The sequence below is a fragment of the Acipenser ruthenus genome, chromosome 11 (genome assembly GCF_902713425.1).
Source record: "Acipenser ruthenus chromosome 11, fAciRut3.2 maternal haplotype, whole genome shotgun sequence".
Classification (NCBI taxonomy): domain Eukaryota; kingdom Metazoa; phylum Chordata; class Actinopteri; order Acipenseriformes; family Acipenseridae; genus Acipenser; species Acipenser ruthenus.
In genome coordinates this window covers 40,389,282-40,404,109 of record NC_081199.1, presented here as the reverse complement: position 1 = coordinate 40,404,109, position 14,828 = coordinate 40,389,282, and the positions used below count along the sequence as shown (strand labels likewise).

At 48.9% G+C, this 14,828-nt stretch overlaps 1 protein-coding gene across 6 annotated transcripts in view; it reads right to left on the bottom strand.

Moving 5' to 3' along the window:
• Positions 1 to 241: 241 nt before the first annotated feature.
• Positions 242 to 14,828, bottom strand: part of LOC117426894 (E3 ubiquitin-protein ligase HECW2-like) — a 49,439-nt gene continuing 34,852 nt past the window's right edge. For 4 of the 6 annotated variants that reach the window (XM_059033939.1, XM_059033940.1, XM_059033941.1 and 1 more), the window contains 24 exons: positions 14,127 to 14,269; positions 13,775 to 13,875; positions 12,562 to 13,298; positions 12,132 to 12,453; positions 11,588 to 11,683; positions 11,031 to 11,181; positions 10,716 to 10,816; positions 10,130 to 10,254; positions 9,454 to 9,639; positions 8,815 to 8,967; positions 7,941 to 8,043; positions 7,489 to 7,585; positions 7,127 to 7,210; positions 6,734 to 6,843; positions 6,491 to 6,611; positions 6,161 to 6,274; positions 5,918 to 6,070; positions 4,713 to 4,811; positions 3,716 to 3,845; positions 3,277 to 3,423; positions 2,429 to 2,543; positions 1,980 to 2,065; positions 1,775 to 1,887; positions 242 to 1,484 (listed from right to left, as the gene is read on the bottom strand). In XM_059033939.1, the coding sequence (XP_058889922.1) occupies positions 1,373 to 1,484; positions 1,775 to 1,887; positions 1,980 to 2,065; positions 2,429 to 2,543; positions 3,277 to 3,423; positions 3,716 to 3,845; positions 4,713 to 4,811; positions 5,918 to 6,070; positions 6,161 to 6,274; positions 6,491 to 6,611; positions 6,734 to 6,843; positions 7,127 to 7,210; positions 7,489 to 7,585; positions 7,941 to 8,043; positions 8,815 to 8,967; positions 9,454 to 9,639; positions 10,130 to 10,254; positions 10,716 to 10,816; positions 11,031 to 11,181; positions 11,588 to 11,683; positions 12,132 to 12,453; positions 12,562 to 13,298; positions 13,775 to 13,875; positions 14,127 to 14,269 (3,699 nt within the window). In that variant the 3' untranslated portion in view covers positions 242 to 1,372. The remainder of the gene's footprint in view (positions 1,485 to 1,774; positions 1,888 to 1,979; positions 2,066 to 2,428; positions 2,544 to 3,276; positions 3,424 to 3,715; positions 3,846 to 4,712; positions 4,812 to 5,917; positions 6,071 to 6,160; positions 6,275 to 6,490; positions 6,612 to 6,733; positions 6,844 to 7,126; positions 7,211 to 7,488; positions 7,586 to 7,940; positions 8,044 to 8,814; positions 8,968 to 9,453; positions 9,640 to 10,129; positions 10,255 to 10,715; positions 10,817 to 11,030; positions 11,182 to 11,587; positions 11,684 to 12,131; positions 12,454 to 12,561; positions 13,299 to 13,774; positions 13,876 to 14,126; positions 14,270 to 14,828) is intronic. The other 2 variants (XM_059033943.1, XM_059033942.1) reach the window with 2 other exon arrangements.

The following is a 14,828-nucleotide window of genomic DNA, read 5'->3' as shown; positions in this document are numbered from 1 at the left end:
ACATTACAGTATAGTATAAGTTATGATTCCTTAATCCAGTAAAAAAAAAAAAAAAAAAACACTACCTAGAAAGCATACTGCAAGGCAATAGTGAGTGATGTCATTTTTGCCCTCACTTTATTGGTATATATACATGCAATGTCCTCAATAGTAGTAGGGTGATGCACACACGCACACACGCACGCACGCACACACGCACGCACACACACTTCATTCTATTGACGGAACATTCAGACACTCCTTATTAACATAACATTCTTTTTTAAGTGCTACAATAAATGCAGTGTGCCAGTGCAGAGACGCCAGACCTTTCAGCAGCAGCAATGAGCGCAGAGAGTCTTGGGGCTCACCCTCTGATCTGCCCCCCCGGGTTGCTACTGGGCAGGGCCAGTCATTGTTTAAAAGAGCAAGGCGCTGCGTGTGAGGGTGAACTGTTACAGGAATAGAAAAGTCCAAAAGAAAGGATGCTGTGGAATGAAGGTAAAAGATCCCAAAGGGTCGTCCTCGAGTCAAAACGTTGAGCTGAGGGTAAAATGTTCCCCAATCTGACAGCAAGCTCCCCTCGAATGCACCTGCAAACCATAGAGTGAGAGAGAGGAGGTACAGTGCACTAAGGGTATTAACAAAATAAAATCATTCCTTCAGATAGCATTCATATAGGATTGTTTCATGATACACATTCAATAGTACTAGGATTCTATGCAAGTAGCAGTCCCAGTGTGTGTGTGTGTGTGTGTGTGCGTGTGTGTGCGTGTATGTGTGTCAAAGCTCAAAGATACAGAAATTACTCAGTCTTCATTTTGTTTAAAAAATAAAATAATTAAAATTAAAAGCCGCGACCATGTCAATGGTAGCTTTACTATAACTTATTTTGGTATATATATCTGTGTGTATATATATATATATATATATATTCATATTTTAAATATTAAAATATGTGTATTCTTTCTTTCATTGCTCCTGTGATTGGTGGAGGTGTATTTTCTTTGATTCCCAGTTGGTTGATATTGAGGAGAGAGGAGTGTTCTTCAGTACTAGCCAATCCCAGCTTGTCTTTTCTTGGTGGGAATTCTCTCCAGCATTCTTCCAATCCCCCTTTCTGAATCCAAAACTCTATCTCCTGAATCCTGCATCCTAATCCCATATTTTCCTAGAATAATGGCTTATGATCCAAAATCACCCCCCCTCCTCCTCTCTTGTTCCTCAGGTGTTCCAAAGAGCTCCCTCCTCCACTGAAGCCTGTCAGACGCCCCTCCAGGAAGGTCCATTCCTCTGAAGGTCCCTGCTGAGCCCCGGGCGTCCTTAGGTACCCAGCAGTGTGTGGCAGGGAGGTAGGGTGAGGTGAGGTGGGGTGGGGTGGGACGGGGAGATTTCACTCCAAGCCGAAGGTGCTCGTCTCCTCCACCGCAGTCAGCATCTTCTCGTACAGCATTGAGAAGGAGGGGTAGGGAGGCAGGTCCAGCCGGTTAAAACAGGTGTGAGCTCTGAAGAGGGAGGGAGGGACAGAGAGAGAGGGAATTTAAACTAGGATAACACACACACACACACATGTTCATTTCACTCTTAGTGAGGACACTGCATTGACTCTTACTCTATTACATCTCCACACAGGGCGACAGCAGAAGGGAAATTAAACTTTCTTCTGCTTTAAAACTGTGAAGACTCAGCAGCAGACTGAACCCACTCTGCCCTTACCCCCTTCCTCCTGAGACACACGCAGGTGAGGACCAGGTTTAGCTCCTCTATCACTCTGCACTCTCTCGCTCCCTCTCACCTGGGTAGCGAGGTAATCTTGCCCCACTTCTCCACACAGAACCTCCTGGGTCCGTTGCTCCCGCGCAGCGAAGCAAAGCCCTCATAGGGTATGCTGGAGGTGCCCGTCACAAACTGGTGAGGAGAGAGACATTAAAGCACATTGCACATCGCTCGGCTCTGATCACAAGATAGTGCACATCGGCACGTTCCTCCAGCCAGCCTACCTGCAACAGCCGGAGCCTCTGCTCATTATTGAACCGCTCCACCGCTGCCCAGAACCACCGGATCACAATGTGGCTGTCATGGTAACCTGCACAAGAGGACAAGTACAGCTCTATTAACATGGGGTAGAGACAGACATTTACCTGCTGTGCTAGACCACGCTGCCTCCCTCACAGTCCCTCAGCTCTAACCACTAGACCACACTGCCTCCCTCCCAGTCCCTCAGCTCTAACCACTAGACCACACTGCCTCCCTCCCAGTCCCTCAGCTCTAACCACTAGACCACACTGCCTCCTTCCCAGTCTCTCAGCTCTAAGCACTAGAGCATGCTGCCTCCCTCCCAGTCCCTCAGCTCTAACCAATAAATCACACTGCCTCCCTCCCAGTCCCAAAGCTCTAGCCCTGGTCTCCTGGTTAGCCCAGCCCATGTGTCAAGGGTTTCTGTCTGTACCTCCTCTGTATTCCGTGTTGCTCCTCCAGTCACTCAGGTCGATCTCCGCTGTGCCAGCGATCACCAGCTCCAGCTCCCGGGCATCGAACACTGACACCAGCCGGGCATCCACCACCTGCAGGGGGCGAGAGAGAGCGGAGCAGCATCACTCACACTGATCACAAACCATGCTCCGTGGGTCTTGGTGATGTGCCCCACAGCAGTGCTCCTTCCATACCAGCAAAGTGTCTTGCACACAGTGTTACTGATGGTTCGGAATGTGCTCTGGAGCGCATTGGATATGTATCACAGCTCCACGCTCAGGGAATGTTTCAAAACCAATGCAGCCCTTTAACAGTGTTAATGTAGTTCAGCTCCGCCTTTTTAAATGACTGTATGCAGTCTGGCAGCGAGCAAGCACAGCAGAGATAGAGAGAGCGAGAGCGAGAGCGAGAGAGAGTGCTTTAACCCCTAGGGATGTAACCTAAGAGATGAGCTCTGGAAGTGGGAATCTTCTGCGATGTGTTAAGGAATTAAGTCATGATATTATATAATATATTATACCAAATGGAACCTGCTTTAACCTGTAGGCTCAAATAAAAGTAAGGAAGCTGCTGCAGAAGTGCCTCTGGCTGATGTCTTGTCTTGATCCCTAGCCGGACCCCCCTCTCTTAATAGCCAGACTAGGAGACTTCATTACAGCATGATGAAAGGTAAGCAAGTGAGGGGGCCATCTGTAGTTCTAGGGAGTGGAAATCACAGATATCACTGGGACACACTGGAGCAGGGTGTGAACACTGGCTCTGTATCAGAGCAGTGTGACTGTGTCTGTTTCCCTGGCTCCTCTCCACTCCGCTGGGTGCAGTTACCTCATAGAAGCCACGGACCATGCTCTCAGTCTGCTGCACCACGCCCCTCTCGATCCTCCACTTCACCATGCGCTCGATGTACTCCTTCTTGTTCTTCTCTGACACAGGGATGTTAGCGCCCCCTGGCTTCAGCTCGCGCTCAGTGATCTGCACACAAAACCACACAGCAGGGTCACTGACTATCCCAGCTCTCCAAATATGTTTAATCCTGTCAGAAGCCCTAAATCTGAGATTGTGCTTCATCCATGCTGACACTGTGCTGAGATTGTGCTTCACCCATGCTGACACTGTGCTGAGATTGTGCTTCACCCATGCTGACACTGTGCTGTACCCTTGCTGACACTGCGGTCACTGTGCTGTACCCTTGCTGACACTGTGCTGTACCCTTGCTGTCACTGTGCTGTCACGGAGCTGTACCCATGCTGAGCCTGTGTCGTACCTGTCCGAAGACCTCCTCGTTGACAGTGAAGGTGAGGTCCAGCATGTCGTTGATGTCGTTGTCCTTCATCCACTGCAGGCTCTGGTGGAACTCCTCGTCCAGGTACTCCAGATCACTCAGCTCACAGAGGCTGTGGAGAAGGAAGCCATGAGCACACTGACACACACACACACACACACACACACACACACACACACACACACGCACACACATACACACGCACGCACGCACACACACTCACTGTGTGCCATGATGAAACCATAGCAAAGTGTAGTTAAGAACAGGAAAATGACATACAGTCTGCGCCGCTTTATCGGGACGCCTCGGAAGAAGTAAAAATATCCTGAATAAGTGTCTGTCCCAATTAAATGAGAGGCAGTTTGAGACGACCTTTGTCACACTTTTTTGTTTCTAAATGAAAAGAAAAAGAATGAAATTCCATCACATTATGATTAAATGTTAAATACATCATTTAAAATATGAGTCAATTGTTTTTATTTATTATTATTTCTAAACAAAATGAATCGCTGTTTTTTATTTCTACAGGAAATTAAAAATAATGAAATCACATCTAATCACAAGGCAAGGCACCTGTGGTGCTGACACACCAAATGTCTTTGCAACAGCAGCCTGAGAAACCACAGGAGACTCCAGCTCCTTCAAGAGTTCAATGTGGTTTACACAAGTCACAGACTCACTGCAGTGTGCTATGCGAATTTGTCTTACTTTGAAAAGCGATCTTCATTCATCATTTTAAAATATTGTATTCGAAGTGACGTCCCAATTAAACGACATAAATAGCATTGGGAAGAACCGCCTCCCAGAGTTCTGTCCCGTTTAAGCAGAAATCCCGATTATCAAGATCCCGATTAGACGGCGCCGACTGTATAACGAATAACTAGCATATTAATAGTTTAAACATGGGAAACATTAAAACTGTAAAACCCTGTGCACTTTCTTGGCAAGCTCAGCCCGTCCCACACAGTGCCGCACTCACATCCTCAGCAGCCCCTTGTAGAAGGGTCTTGTGAAGAAGGCGTCCAGCAGGTACTGGTGAATGAGAGCCAGGCCCAGGATACGGCCACTGAACCGGAACCTGCAGTCAGAATAAACACACGCACAGAGAAACACACAGAGAAACAGACAAACACAGAGACACACACACACACACAGAAACAGACAAACACAGGGACACACACACACAGACACACACACACAGAAACAGACAAACACACACACACACACACACACACACACAGAAACAGACAAACACAGAGAAACACACACACACACAGAGAAACAGACAAACACAGGGACACACACACAGAAACAGACAAACACATACACACACAGAAACAGATAAACACAGAGACACACACACAGAAACAGATAAACACAGGGACACACACACACACACAGAGAAACAGACAAACACAGGGACACACACACACAGACACACACACACAGAAACAGACAAACACAGAGACACACACACAGAGAAACAGACAAACACAGAGAAACAGACAAACACAGGGACACACACAGAGAAACAGACAAACACAGAGACACACACACACAGAAACACACAGAAACAGACAAACACAGAGACACACACACACAGAAAAAGACAAACACAGAGACACACACACACAGAGAAACAGACAAACACAGAGAAACAGACAAACACAGGGACACACACACACAGACACACACACAGAAACAGACACACACAGAGACACACACACACACACAGACACACACACACAGACACAGAGGCTTGTTAGACACATGGAGCATCAAATAGCAAATAACATTTTATCAGGGTTCAAGAACCCCATGTATACAGTACAGCTGATTCCAGCTGCTGCAGACCGTTCCCTTGCAATCACGCTGTCTGAGGAGAGTGAATTGGGGAATAACACTGTGTTGAGAACCATTTAGAGTAGAATGCTTTGAGAATCTGATGCTAACTTCTGTCTGTGGTTTTACTGGCTGCTCAGAGCAGGGGGGGACTTAGTTCTGTTGACTATAAAAACAGGTCGGCCTGTATCATAATTATTAATAACATTGATAAAGCAACACCATCCCTTAATGCACATCTCCAGTGACACACAGCAGTATTTTCCACTGGAGAGGGCGCAGGGCAGCGGTGTCTGGCAGCCCTGTGGAGCAGCGGCACTCGGCTGGGACTCAGGAACTCACCACTCGTGATGGTTGTCGACGAAGGCAGACATGGGGCTGATCTGCACGGTGTAGGTGTCGTTAGCCGAGTACTCAAACAGGCCGTAGTATGGATTGAACAGCTCCCGGGACACCAGGAAGAAGAACTCCCGCGAGGGGCCGCTGTAATCCAGCCTGCCAACAAACCACACAACAAGGAGTCAGCATCACCCACCCTCACCACCCCCTCTCCCCCAGTGTCTGCATGGCAGCTGCCTCTCTCACCCCTCCTCTCCCACGAACGTGACGTAGAGCTTGTTCCTCTGCAGGTCCTTGCGGGAGTAGCCCATGATCTGATTGAAGGCGTCTTCCAGCAGGTGATCTCTCCGAATGATGAGCCTGGAACAGAACATTTGAGGAGTCACAACAGGGTACAGTACAGCGCCGTTACGCAGCTCTGCACCGCGTGAAGCTGCTGTGTTATTACGGTTTTCCTGTATATCTGATCTGATATTAACTGCAGATCAACCAACAGGGTCCTCTTCGTCATTACTGCTTGATAATAAGGATTCTGAATCCGAGTACGTGAAGGAAAGAAGGAAATTAACTTCTTACTTTAACTTCCCCGGCCCCTGTCCATAGCCCTTCGTCTCCAGTTTCCGGTAGAAGTTGCGCAGTTTGGCCTCAAAGTCTCGTTTGTAGGGTGCAGGGGCGCGGGCGTTGGCTCTCTGGGTACCTGAGACACAGGCAGACACACAGACTGAGATTAACATTATTACTGTATCACCTGGCTCCTGCAGCAACTGCAGCATTTCCCCCGTGATCCTCCATTCCACTAGGGGGTGATAGTGAGCATACCTGGAGAGTTCTGTGGGGAGGAGACTGGCGAGCCTCGTGTTGACTGACAGTAGCTGGGGTGCAGTAAGGCGTGTGGAGGCACGTATGACATCACCTCCTCTTCAAACAGACTGCGGAGAAAAACAAGGACGATGTTAGTGCTAAAGCACACTCGCAGCTTGATGAAAACCCCAAATCAGATCAAAACTGAATACCCCTTCCCATACACCCGAGAACATAATCTCATACAGCAACACAGCATTGTAACAGATAATCTCTCAGACTCCTGGCCACGACATCCACGCAAACACAGTGTCCCCCAGTGCTGACCCCTACTCTCACACTCTCACTCTCACACGCTCACTTCCCTACTCTCATTCCCAAGCTCTCTCTCACTCCCCCACTCTCGCTGACCTGAGCAACATGACCAGGTCTGCATCGCTGGAGAGTCTCAGCAGCCCTGTGGTGCCCTCACTGCGGATGAACTGCACCTTCTCCCTGCAGGGGACACCAGAACAGGCTTGTAAACACTGACTCACTACAGAACACCAGACTCCACACTGACACACACAGACATGTGTGGACTGAAAGACTCACAAGGCTTTTTAAGTTTCATTAAAACTACAATGTCTTCAATAACTTCTAATCAAAACATTTGTCATTGAATTTACTATGTTTTGGTATTTCAAAGCATGCGTTGTGTAGTGTTTTTCTAATGAATACTGGTTTTCGTTCCCTGAGCCCTGAGTGAGAGCTGGGCCGGTCTCCCTGCCTACCTGAGCGGGTGGTTCCTGACGAGCTCCGGCTGCCTCTCTTGCAGGATCTCGAAGATGTTGGGCTGTCTCAGAAACGCCACAATCTTATCATTGTAGGCTGCAGGAAGACCCCAGAGAGGTTAGCAGAGAAAAATACCTGCCTCGTTACACTCACAAATACACAAACACATAGACACACAGACACAGATACACAGGCACACATAGACACACAGATGCACAGGCACAGACGCACACATAGGCACACACAGACACAAATACACAGGCACACATAGACACACAGATACACAGGCACACACGTAACTACACCAAAGTATATACAGCAACGTCACCTGCTGGACACTTAATACATGACAGCTCACGCTCAAATCTCAAATCCCAGGTTTTTTTTTTTAACAATCCACTCTTGAAAGTAACAATCTACATAAGCTCTGCGGCACGTGAGGGACACATACCCACTGGCACCAGGTCCTGGTACTGGTTCCGGTTCACTGTGTTGAAGGTGCTGGATGGGCGTGGCAGAACCGGGGGGCCCGAGTGCCGAGATTCATCACCGACCTGAGAGAGAGAGAGAGAGAGAGAGAGAGTGGGTAGTACACTAGTCCGTCTGTCTGTCTATAAGCACGACTGCCTTGAACTTCTAATGCCAAGTAGCTCAGAGAGTACGGCACTGTCCAGTAAAAAGCAGTAGAAGAGATCTGAGGCATCTTTAGGTTGATTGCCAGTCTACCCACCCCTCAGTCTCATCTGTCTGTATACAGGGCTGTCTCTGCCTACTCATCTCCTTATGTATGTGTTTCTTATCAAGCTTGTGCCGACATACTTTTTTCCACATCTATCTGACTGCTTATCTTTCTCACTGTCCGTCTGTCTCTGTCCTTGGCTCCTTTCATCTGTCTACCTGGCTGTCTCGTTCACTCTTTCAGTTCTGCAGTGCATTCTGTTCCACCCCCTGAACCTGTCACCCACACAGGCTTGTTATCCCAAATAGACAGAGAGAGAGAGAGACAGAGGGTTTGTGGGGAGGGGGAGAGAGGCAGGGTGTTGGGAGAGAGGGAGGTTGTGTGGGAGTGCAGGAACACAGTGAGGGTGTTATCCCAAATAGACAGAGAGAAAGGGGGGGGAGGGTGTGTGTGGAGGGGGAGAGAAGGGGAGTATGAGGGAGCACAGGGACACAGTGAGGGTGTGTGGGGGAGAGAGAGGCAGAGTGTCGGGAGAGAGGGAGGGTGTGTGGGAGTGCAGGGACACAGTGAGGGTATGTGGGGAGGGGATGAGGTGTGTGCATGAGAGTGAGAGTGAGAGTGAGAGAGTGAGTGGATTGTTCCTCACCAGGCGGCGCGTGCTCACCTCCCCTGCGCTGTGGCTGCGCTGCCGGGTCAGGTGTTGCCGGTGAGCCAGCACGCTGGGGGGGCGGCTGCTCTGTAGGGGGAGCCGGGGGTCGATGAAGGTCGTGCTGCGGCAGTTGTGATCCACGAAGAAGGGCTGGCAACCAGGTTTACATGTTTGGTGCAAACAAATAACAACATATTACACATGTCACACCAGTAAAGCTAAGATATGGTCCTTTCTCTAAACTTAAGGCCAATAAAATCAAACTATTTACTTTGCTTTAGCCCTGATGTTAATCAATGAAACGCTAGCCAAACTACAAAAACAAATCTTAAACTGTCTGAGAAATTGCCACTCTGGATTTACCGCTAAGGGACAGGTTCTAGCAGCCTAGAAGTCACTCTTCAGAAAGTTTGTCTGTGAATGATCTGGGACACTGTATTGCCTGATAAATGTTTCCTACAGTAAATGTGCCTGTACAGACTGCAGTGTTCCCATGGTTACACAATGCATTAACCAAGGTTCCCTGTGTTTTCTAATGTATTACCATAGCTCTGGGATTTACAATGCTTACCTATGCTTGTATTACACTATGCTTGCTCTTGTAAGGGGTGTTGTGTATTGAGCCCTGCCCCTTACCTTGCCCTGGTGGTCGTGTTTCATCTCCCAGCCGCGCGGCAGCTCCAGCTGCTTGTTGGCGAACATGTTGAGGAAAGTCACCAGGTCACGGTTGTGCAGGTATCGCTCAAAGTAGTGCGTGTCTCTGCGCACTTTGGTGATCATGTGCTTCAGACACGTGTTGCTTGTAAACATACGATAGGCACTCTGGGGAGAGACAGAACACGGGTCACGCCACAGCAACGTCAGTGAGCGTGTCTCAGTGTACACGTGGTGCAATATCTGAAGAATGTTTCAATGTACATGTGCTATTGTCTGCACTGTACACATGTGAAGCTCTTAAAGAACTGCCTCACCAATCCCACTTTGAGAAAACATATGGGTAGTGTTAGTCTAGAAATCAGCCATTTAATTATGTGGCTTGTTTTTTAAACATGACAAGCCTTCAAATTAGAAAACTACAATGTGGTCTAATAGGCATTCATAACTATACTTTGATCAAACATTGTTATCTCCCTCCAAACCCCAAACACAAACCCCAAACCCAACCCCAAAACCCAACCCCAAAACCCAAAACCCAACCCCCAACTCCCAAACCCCAACCCCAATTGTATATGATTGAGGGTTGTAAATCCCTGTTTAGACTCCCATTCTACAAGCCCCTCATTCCCCTGTTGGAAGTTGCAGGTGCACTCACAGGGTTGGAATGCAACATGGTGAAGAACTCAGGGCTGGTCAGGAACTTGGCGGAGGGGGACTGCAGCAGCAGGGACAGGCGGGAGCGTGAGCTGGAGGGGGGTAGGGTGCTGTCACGCCGGTACTCTGAAACAACACGGCACAGCAAGGTTGAACAGTGCTCTGGAGACAAAGCAAGGCAGAGACACATCCCAACCTCCAACCAAATGAGGCTGTGCTGATCGCAATAACAACCTGGCAGTAAGCAGCACTGGGACTCGGACGACAGTCATATTATACCCATCCGGGGCTTGCTATATTTAAGTAGTTCTGTACTTGGATTCTGATTATTTGGTTCACATGTAAGTGAAGAATATCTGTATTTTCAAACACAATGTGGCCCCCTATTGAGCCTGCACGTCTAAATCGAGATTGGGTGTAAACAAGCCATGTAACTTTAATGGCCTCTTTAGAACACCAAAGAAGAGTTTCTAGGCAGTGTCACACTGCATATCGGCACTGGAACTGGTAGAAAACTTCTTTACAAAAAGCACTGCCTTGAAAAAGTCAATCTTGCGTGCCGCGTTCTCGTTTTCCCTGCAGGGTACCTGGGATGGTGTGGTGCATCAGGTCACTGTCCTCAAGGGGGGCCTCTGGAGCCTGGGCCTCTGAGCGGTCGTTGGTTATGGTCCTACGGATACTCTGGTACCTGGGGCAAGACAAACAAGATGAGCAGGACTCCAGACATGAATCAATAAATGGAAACTTACTAACATAGCAATTGGTATTGTGCACACTCATTTACAGACAATCAATCTGTTTCCTTACATATATTCATTACTGAAAATGTGCAAGACACACAAGAGTAGTAAGAAGGTATAAGAAGTGCGCTTGGCATGAGCCGTGGCTGTTTCTGTGGTTACCTGCGGTTGAGCTGCTCCATCTGCTGTATGGAGTCGGATCTCTGCAGGACCTGGGAGGCGGCCGGCGTGGTGGGCCTCTGCCACGTGGTGGTCCGGTTCACGTGGTCCACGTAGAAAATGCGCCCGTGGCTGTCGATACGCGCCTCCCAGTCTGAGGGGCAAACAAGATCCATCACAACAATTAGAGGACATCTTTCACCATGACTGACCAAGACAGTGAAAACACTGACCCACAAACACTCCTCTCCAAATTAACATTTTCCTTTACACACTATCATTTTAAGATCTGGTAACAATTTTTTTTTAATGCATTGATTTGACAAAAAGAAGGCACAGAGGAGACAGCGGCATAGTATCAAAAATGAATTACGACTGCTAGGGACTTTGGCATGAACCACCTAGCTTTCAAACAGCATGCATTTTTGGTATTAAGCTTGGCACTTATTTGAAGCAGTCCTGAATGAATGATTGCTGATGCCCAGCTTTCTCCAGAGTGTCAGGGCAGAGTCCTGTGCAGCTCTAGCCTAGATGGCTCAGTGAATTAGGAGGGGACTCACTGGGAGGTAGCGACTCGTCCACTCGCTGGTACCGGCCCATCTCCTGCCGCACAGAGGGCAGGGAGCGTATGGGCTGGTGCTCGTTCGACTGGGAGTCTGAGAGAAGGGGGGGGAGAGAGGGACAGAGGAAGAGAGAGAGGGATGGAGGGGGTAGGGTGAGAGAGAGAGGAAGAGAGAGAGGGAGAGAGACTAAAAGTGAGAACACTGTGCATTCAACCAGAACCAAAAACATTTTACAACAAAATGAGCCAAGTTATTAATAAGGTTATCCATCTATACATGTCATGTAAAACAAACTACTGCAACACTGTAAGAGGCACTGTAAGTCAGGTAGACAAACGCTTCAGTGTGCTGAAGGCACTAGTCCAAACGTTTTTCTACTTGAATTAGTTTCTTATAGTATTACCTGAGGACTACCTTATTGATTAACCTTAAAAATGAGAGAAATCATGAGTGGAACAGCTCAGATGATGACAAGAAGACTAGGTTTGTGCAATTGTAGACCCAGCATGTATGGGTGAATATGTCTGTCACCCCTCTCTACCTGCGTCGTGGTCTGTCTCCGCTGCTCCCTGACTCGAGTCTTCAGACCCATGTGCCCCTGCCTCTGCCACAGTCCCTGCTGACCTCACTTCCTCTTCTAGAGACTCGCCCCCTGCTGCCTGAATGCTCCGCCTCCTCTGCCAGATTTCCTCTCCCTCTTCCTCACTGGCCGAGACAGTTGGCTGAGGCTCCTCCCCACCTACCGTACCCCCACAGGCCCCTCCCTCTTCATCAAGGGTGTCAGTGGATGCAGGGGGTGTGGCCTCAGGGGAAGCCTCTCCCCCTGGATCTGAGATGTTCGCTGCCTCCGCGTTCTCTTCCTCCTGTAAAGAAGGATATGAATTTAAGTGTTTAGCCCTAAAACATTTAAGCCAATACATTTACTAGGTATGATTTTTTTTTAGACTGAGCTTATAAACGGTTGAGTTCACCTGTGAGAAGGAGGCTGGGAAGCGTGTGCTCTCGAAGGAAAAGGAGCAGGCCGTGGTCTCGCTGTCCTGGTCCTGCGTGGCTCCAGACTCCTTCTCCTCCACCTCGTCGTCCCCGAGCAGGTGTGTGGAAGGCAATCTTTTCAGGAGCTGGTGCAGACTGCCCAACCCCTCCTCCTCCTCCTCCTCCTCCTCTCCCTCCTTCTCTCCCTCCCCCTTGGCCTCCCTGCTGCCATTGAGCTGCCGCAGTCCCCCGTTCAGCATCAGCAGCCCCACCTCCAGCGCCGCCCCCTCCTCCTCCAGCTGCTCGTCCTCCTCGTCTGAGTCAATGTGCAGCATGGCGCTGAGCCGCGTGTCCGTGGGGAAGCTGCTCCTCAGTTTTGGGGAGGCCCCGCTGATGGGCCTCTCACTGGGGCCCGCCGCCCCGACCGTGGTCCCCAGTTTGGGCTCCAGGGCATCCAGGTAGTCATTGAGGGATTCCTGCCGCAAGGTCTGGGTGCAGCGGGTCGGGGACTCGCTCTCAGCCGGCTGTGGCCATCCCTCCTGCTCCTCCTCCTCTGTCCCCCTGGTCTCGCTGGAAAAGGGCTGGGGGGCTGCCTCCCCTGGCAGAGACCCCTCTGAGCCTGTGGGGGACGGGCCCCTGGCAGTGGGGGGGTTCCCTGGCAGGTCCTCATCATCAGAGGGGCTCTCCGGGTCCCCGTTTACCGCCACTGCCCCCAGGAAAGTGCCTGGAGAGGCATCTGTGAGAGACACATACCACAGTGAAGACAAAATGGAGCTTTCTGTACTCGAGAAAGATCGGATGTGTGAATATATATATATTAACAAAAACATGTTAAACAGTTTGAACATTCTGAAATATTAAAGCTTCTAATACATGACTAAAAAAGTAATAAAATAAATCTGACTTGCACGTTTTTCACTTTTAAACATTGCACACTTGCTGTTTTTCCATTGTAACACATTTGCTGAGGAGGGGGCAATTTGGCAAGCTGTGTGTGCAGTGTGCTGTGTGCTGTGAGCAGTGTGCTGTGTGCTGTGAGCAGTGTGCTGTGTGCAGTGAGCAGTGTGCAGTGAGCAGTGTGTACTGTGCTGTGTGCTGTGAGCAGTGTGCTGTGTGCAGTGTGTGGTGCGGTGTGTAGTGTGCTGTGTGCAGTGTGCAGTGTGCTGAGCAGTGTCTGTGGGCTGTGTGTGGTGTGCTATGTGCTGCTCTCACCTTCATGCACAAAGGAGGTGATCTCCACTCTGAACTGCAGCTGCCCGCTCACATGGTCCGTGGGAAGCCGCCGGCACAGCATGTAGCTCAGGATCTGATCCCTGCAATGGAGAAGATGGGAGTCAATCCAAGAGAACAGGCTTGACTAGACCACCACACCTCAGAGCCTCTTCAATCCTGACCCAGGATTGCACCATCAGGGCTACTTTTGTATCTGGAACCACTGCACTGAACTTGTATTTAATCAATACCCTGTTGTCCAATCGTATTGCTCTGTTTCAGTATTTACCCAATGGGAATCCTGTATGGCAGCCCTGTTTGTCCAAACGTATTGCTCTGTTTCAGTATTTACCCAATGGCGTTCCTCTCCAGCAGTCTCTGGACCGGGATGACGAGTTTCCCCAGGAAGCGCTTGATGATCGGTCGGCTCTTGGCGAACTTGTCCTTCACCTCAATCTCCAACACGTCAGTGAGCAAGGCCACAAAGGAATACTTCTGGCGACAGAGAGAGAGCGCGACACTTTACTCTTCTACAGTGGAGCACAACGCAGGGTTAAAACAACTGGCACTGGGGCCCCCTGTCAATGGGGTTTGCCACAGTAAAGTTAAACAGTAATTTTGTTTTTCCTATGGTTATACTAGGAATCTACCATAGTTTGCCATGTTTTTTACAATACTGTACCATGCCTCTCTGGGCTTTACAATGCTTTCACTATGCTTTGTTACACTTTGCTACGCTTTTACAATCGTGAACTTTTATAAGGGCTCTGTCTTATATTTGTCTTACTAGCGCATTATCATGGCAAGACATCTAATCTAGATAACACTACATATCTGGGATCTGTTAAGTGGTTATATCATGTGAATCAATATTATAATGTTCTTATAAAATCCAATCAAAAAAGTGTACTGTAATTCAGTGCTTATTATTTCCAATGATAATCTATAAGCATAATTATTAATAGAAAGTGTTTAGCGACATCTCTGGGCACTTTACCGAATGAGTGTGAAATGATTCATTCACTCAGCCTGCAGAGCCATGTTGCCATGTGAA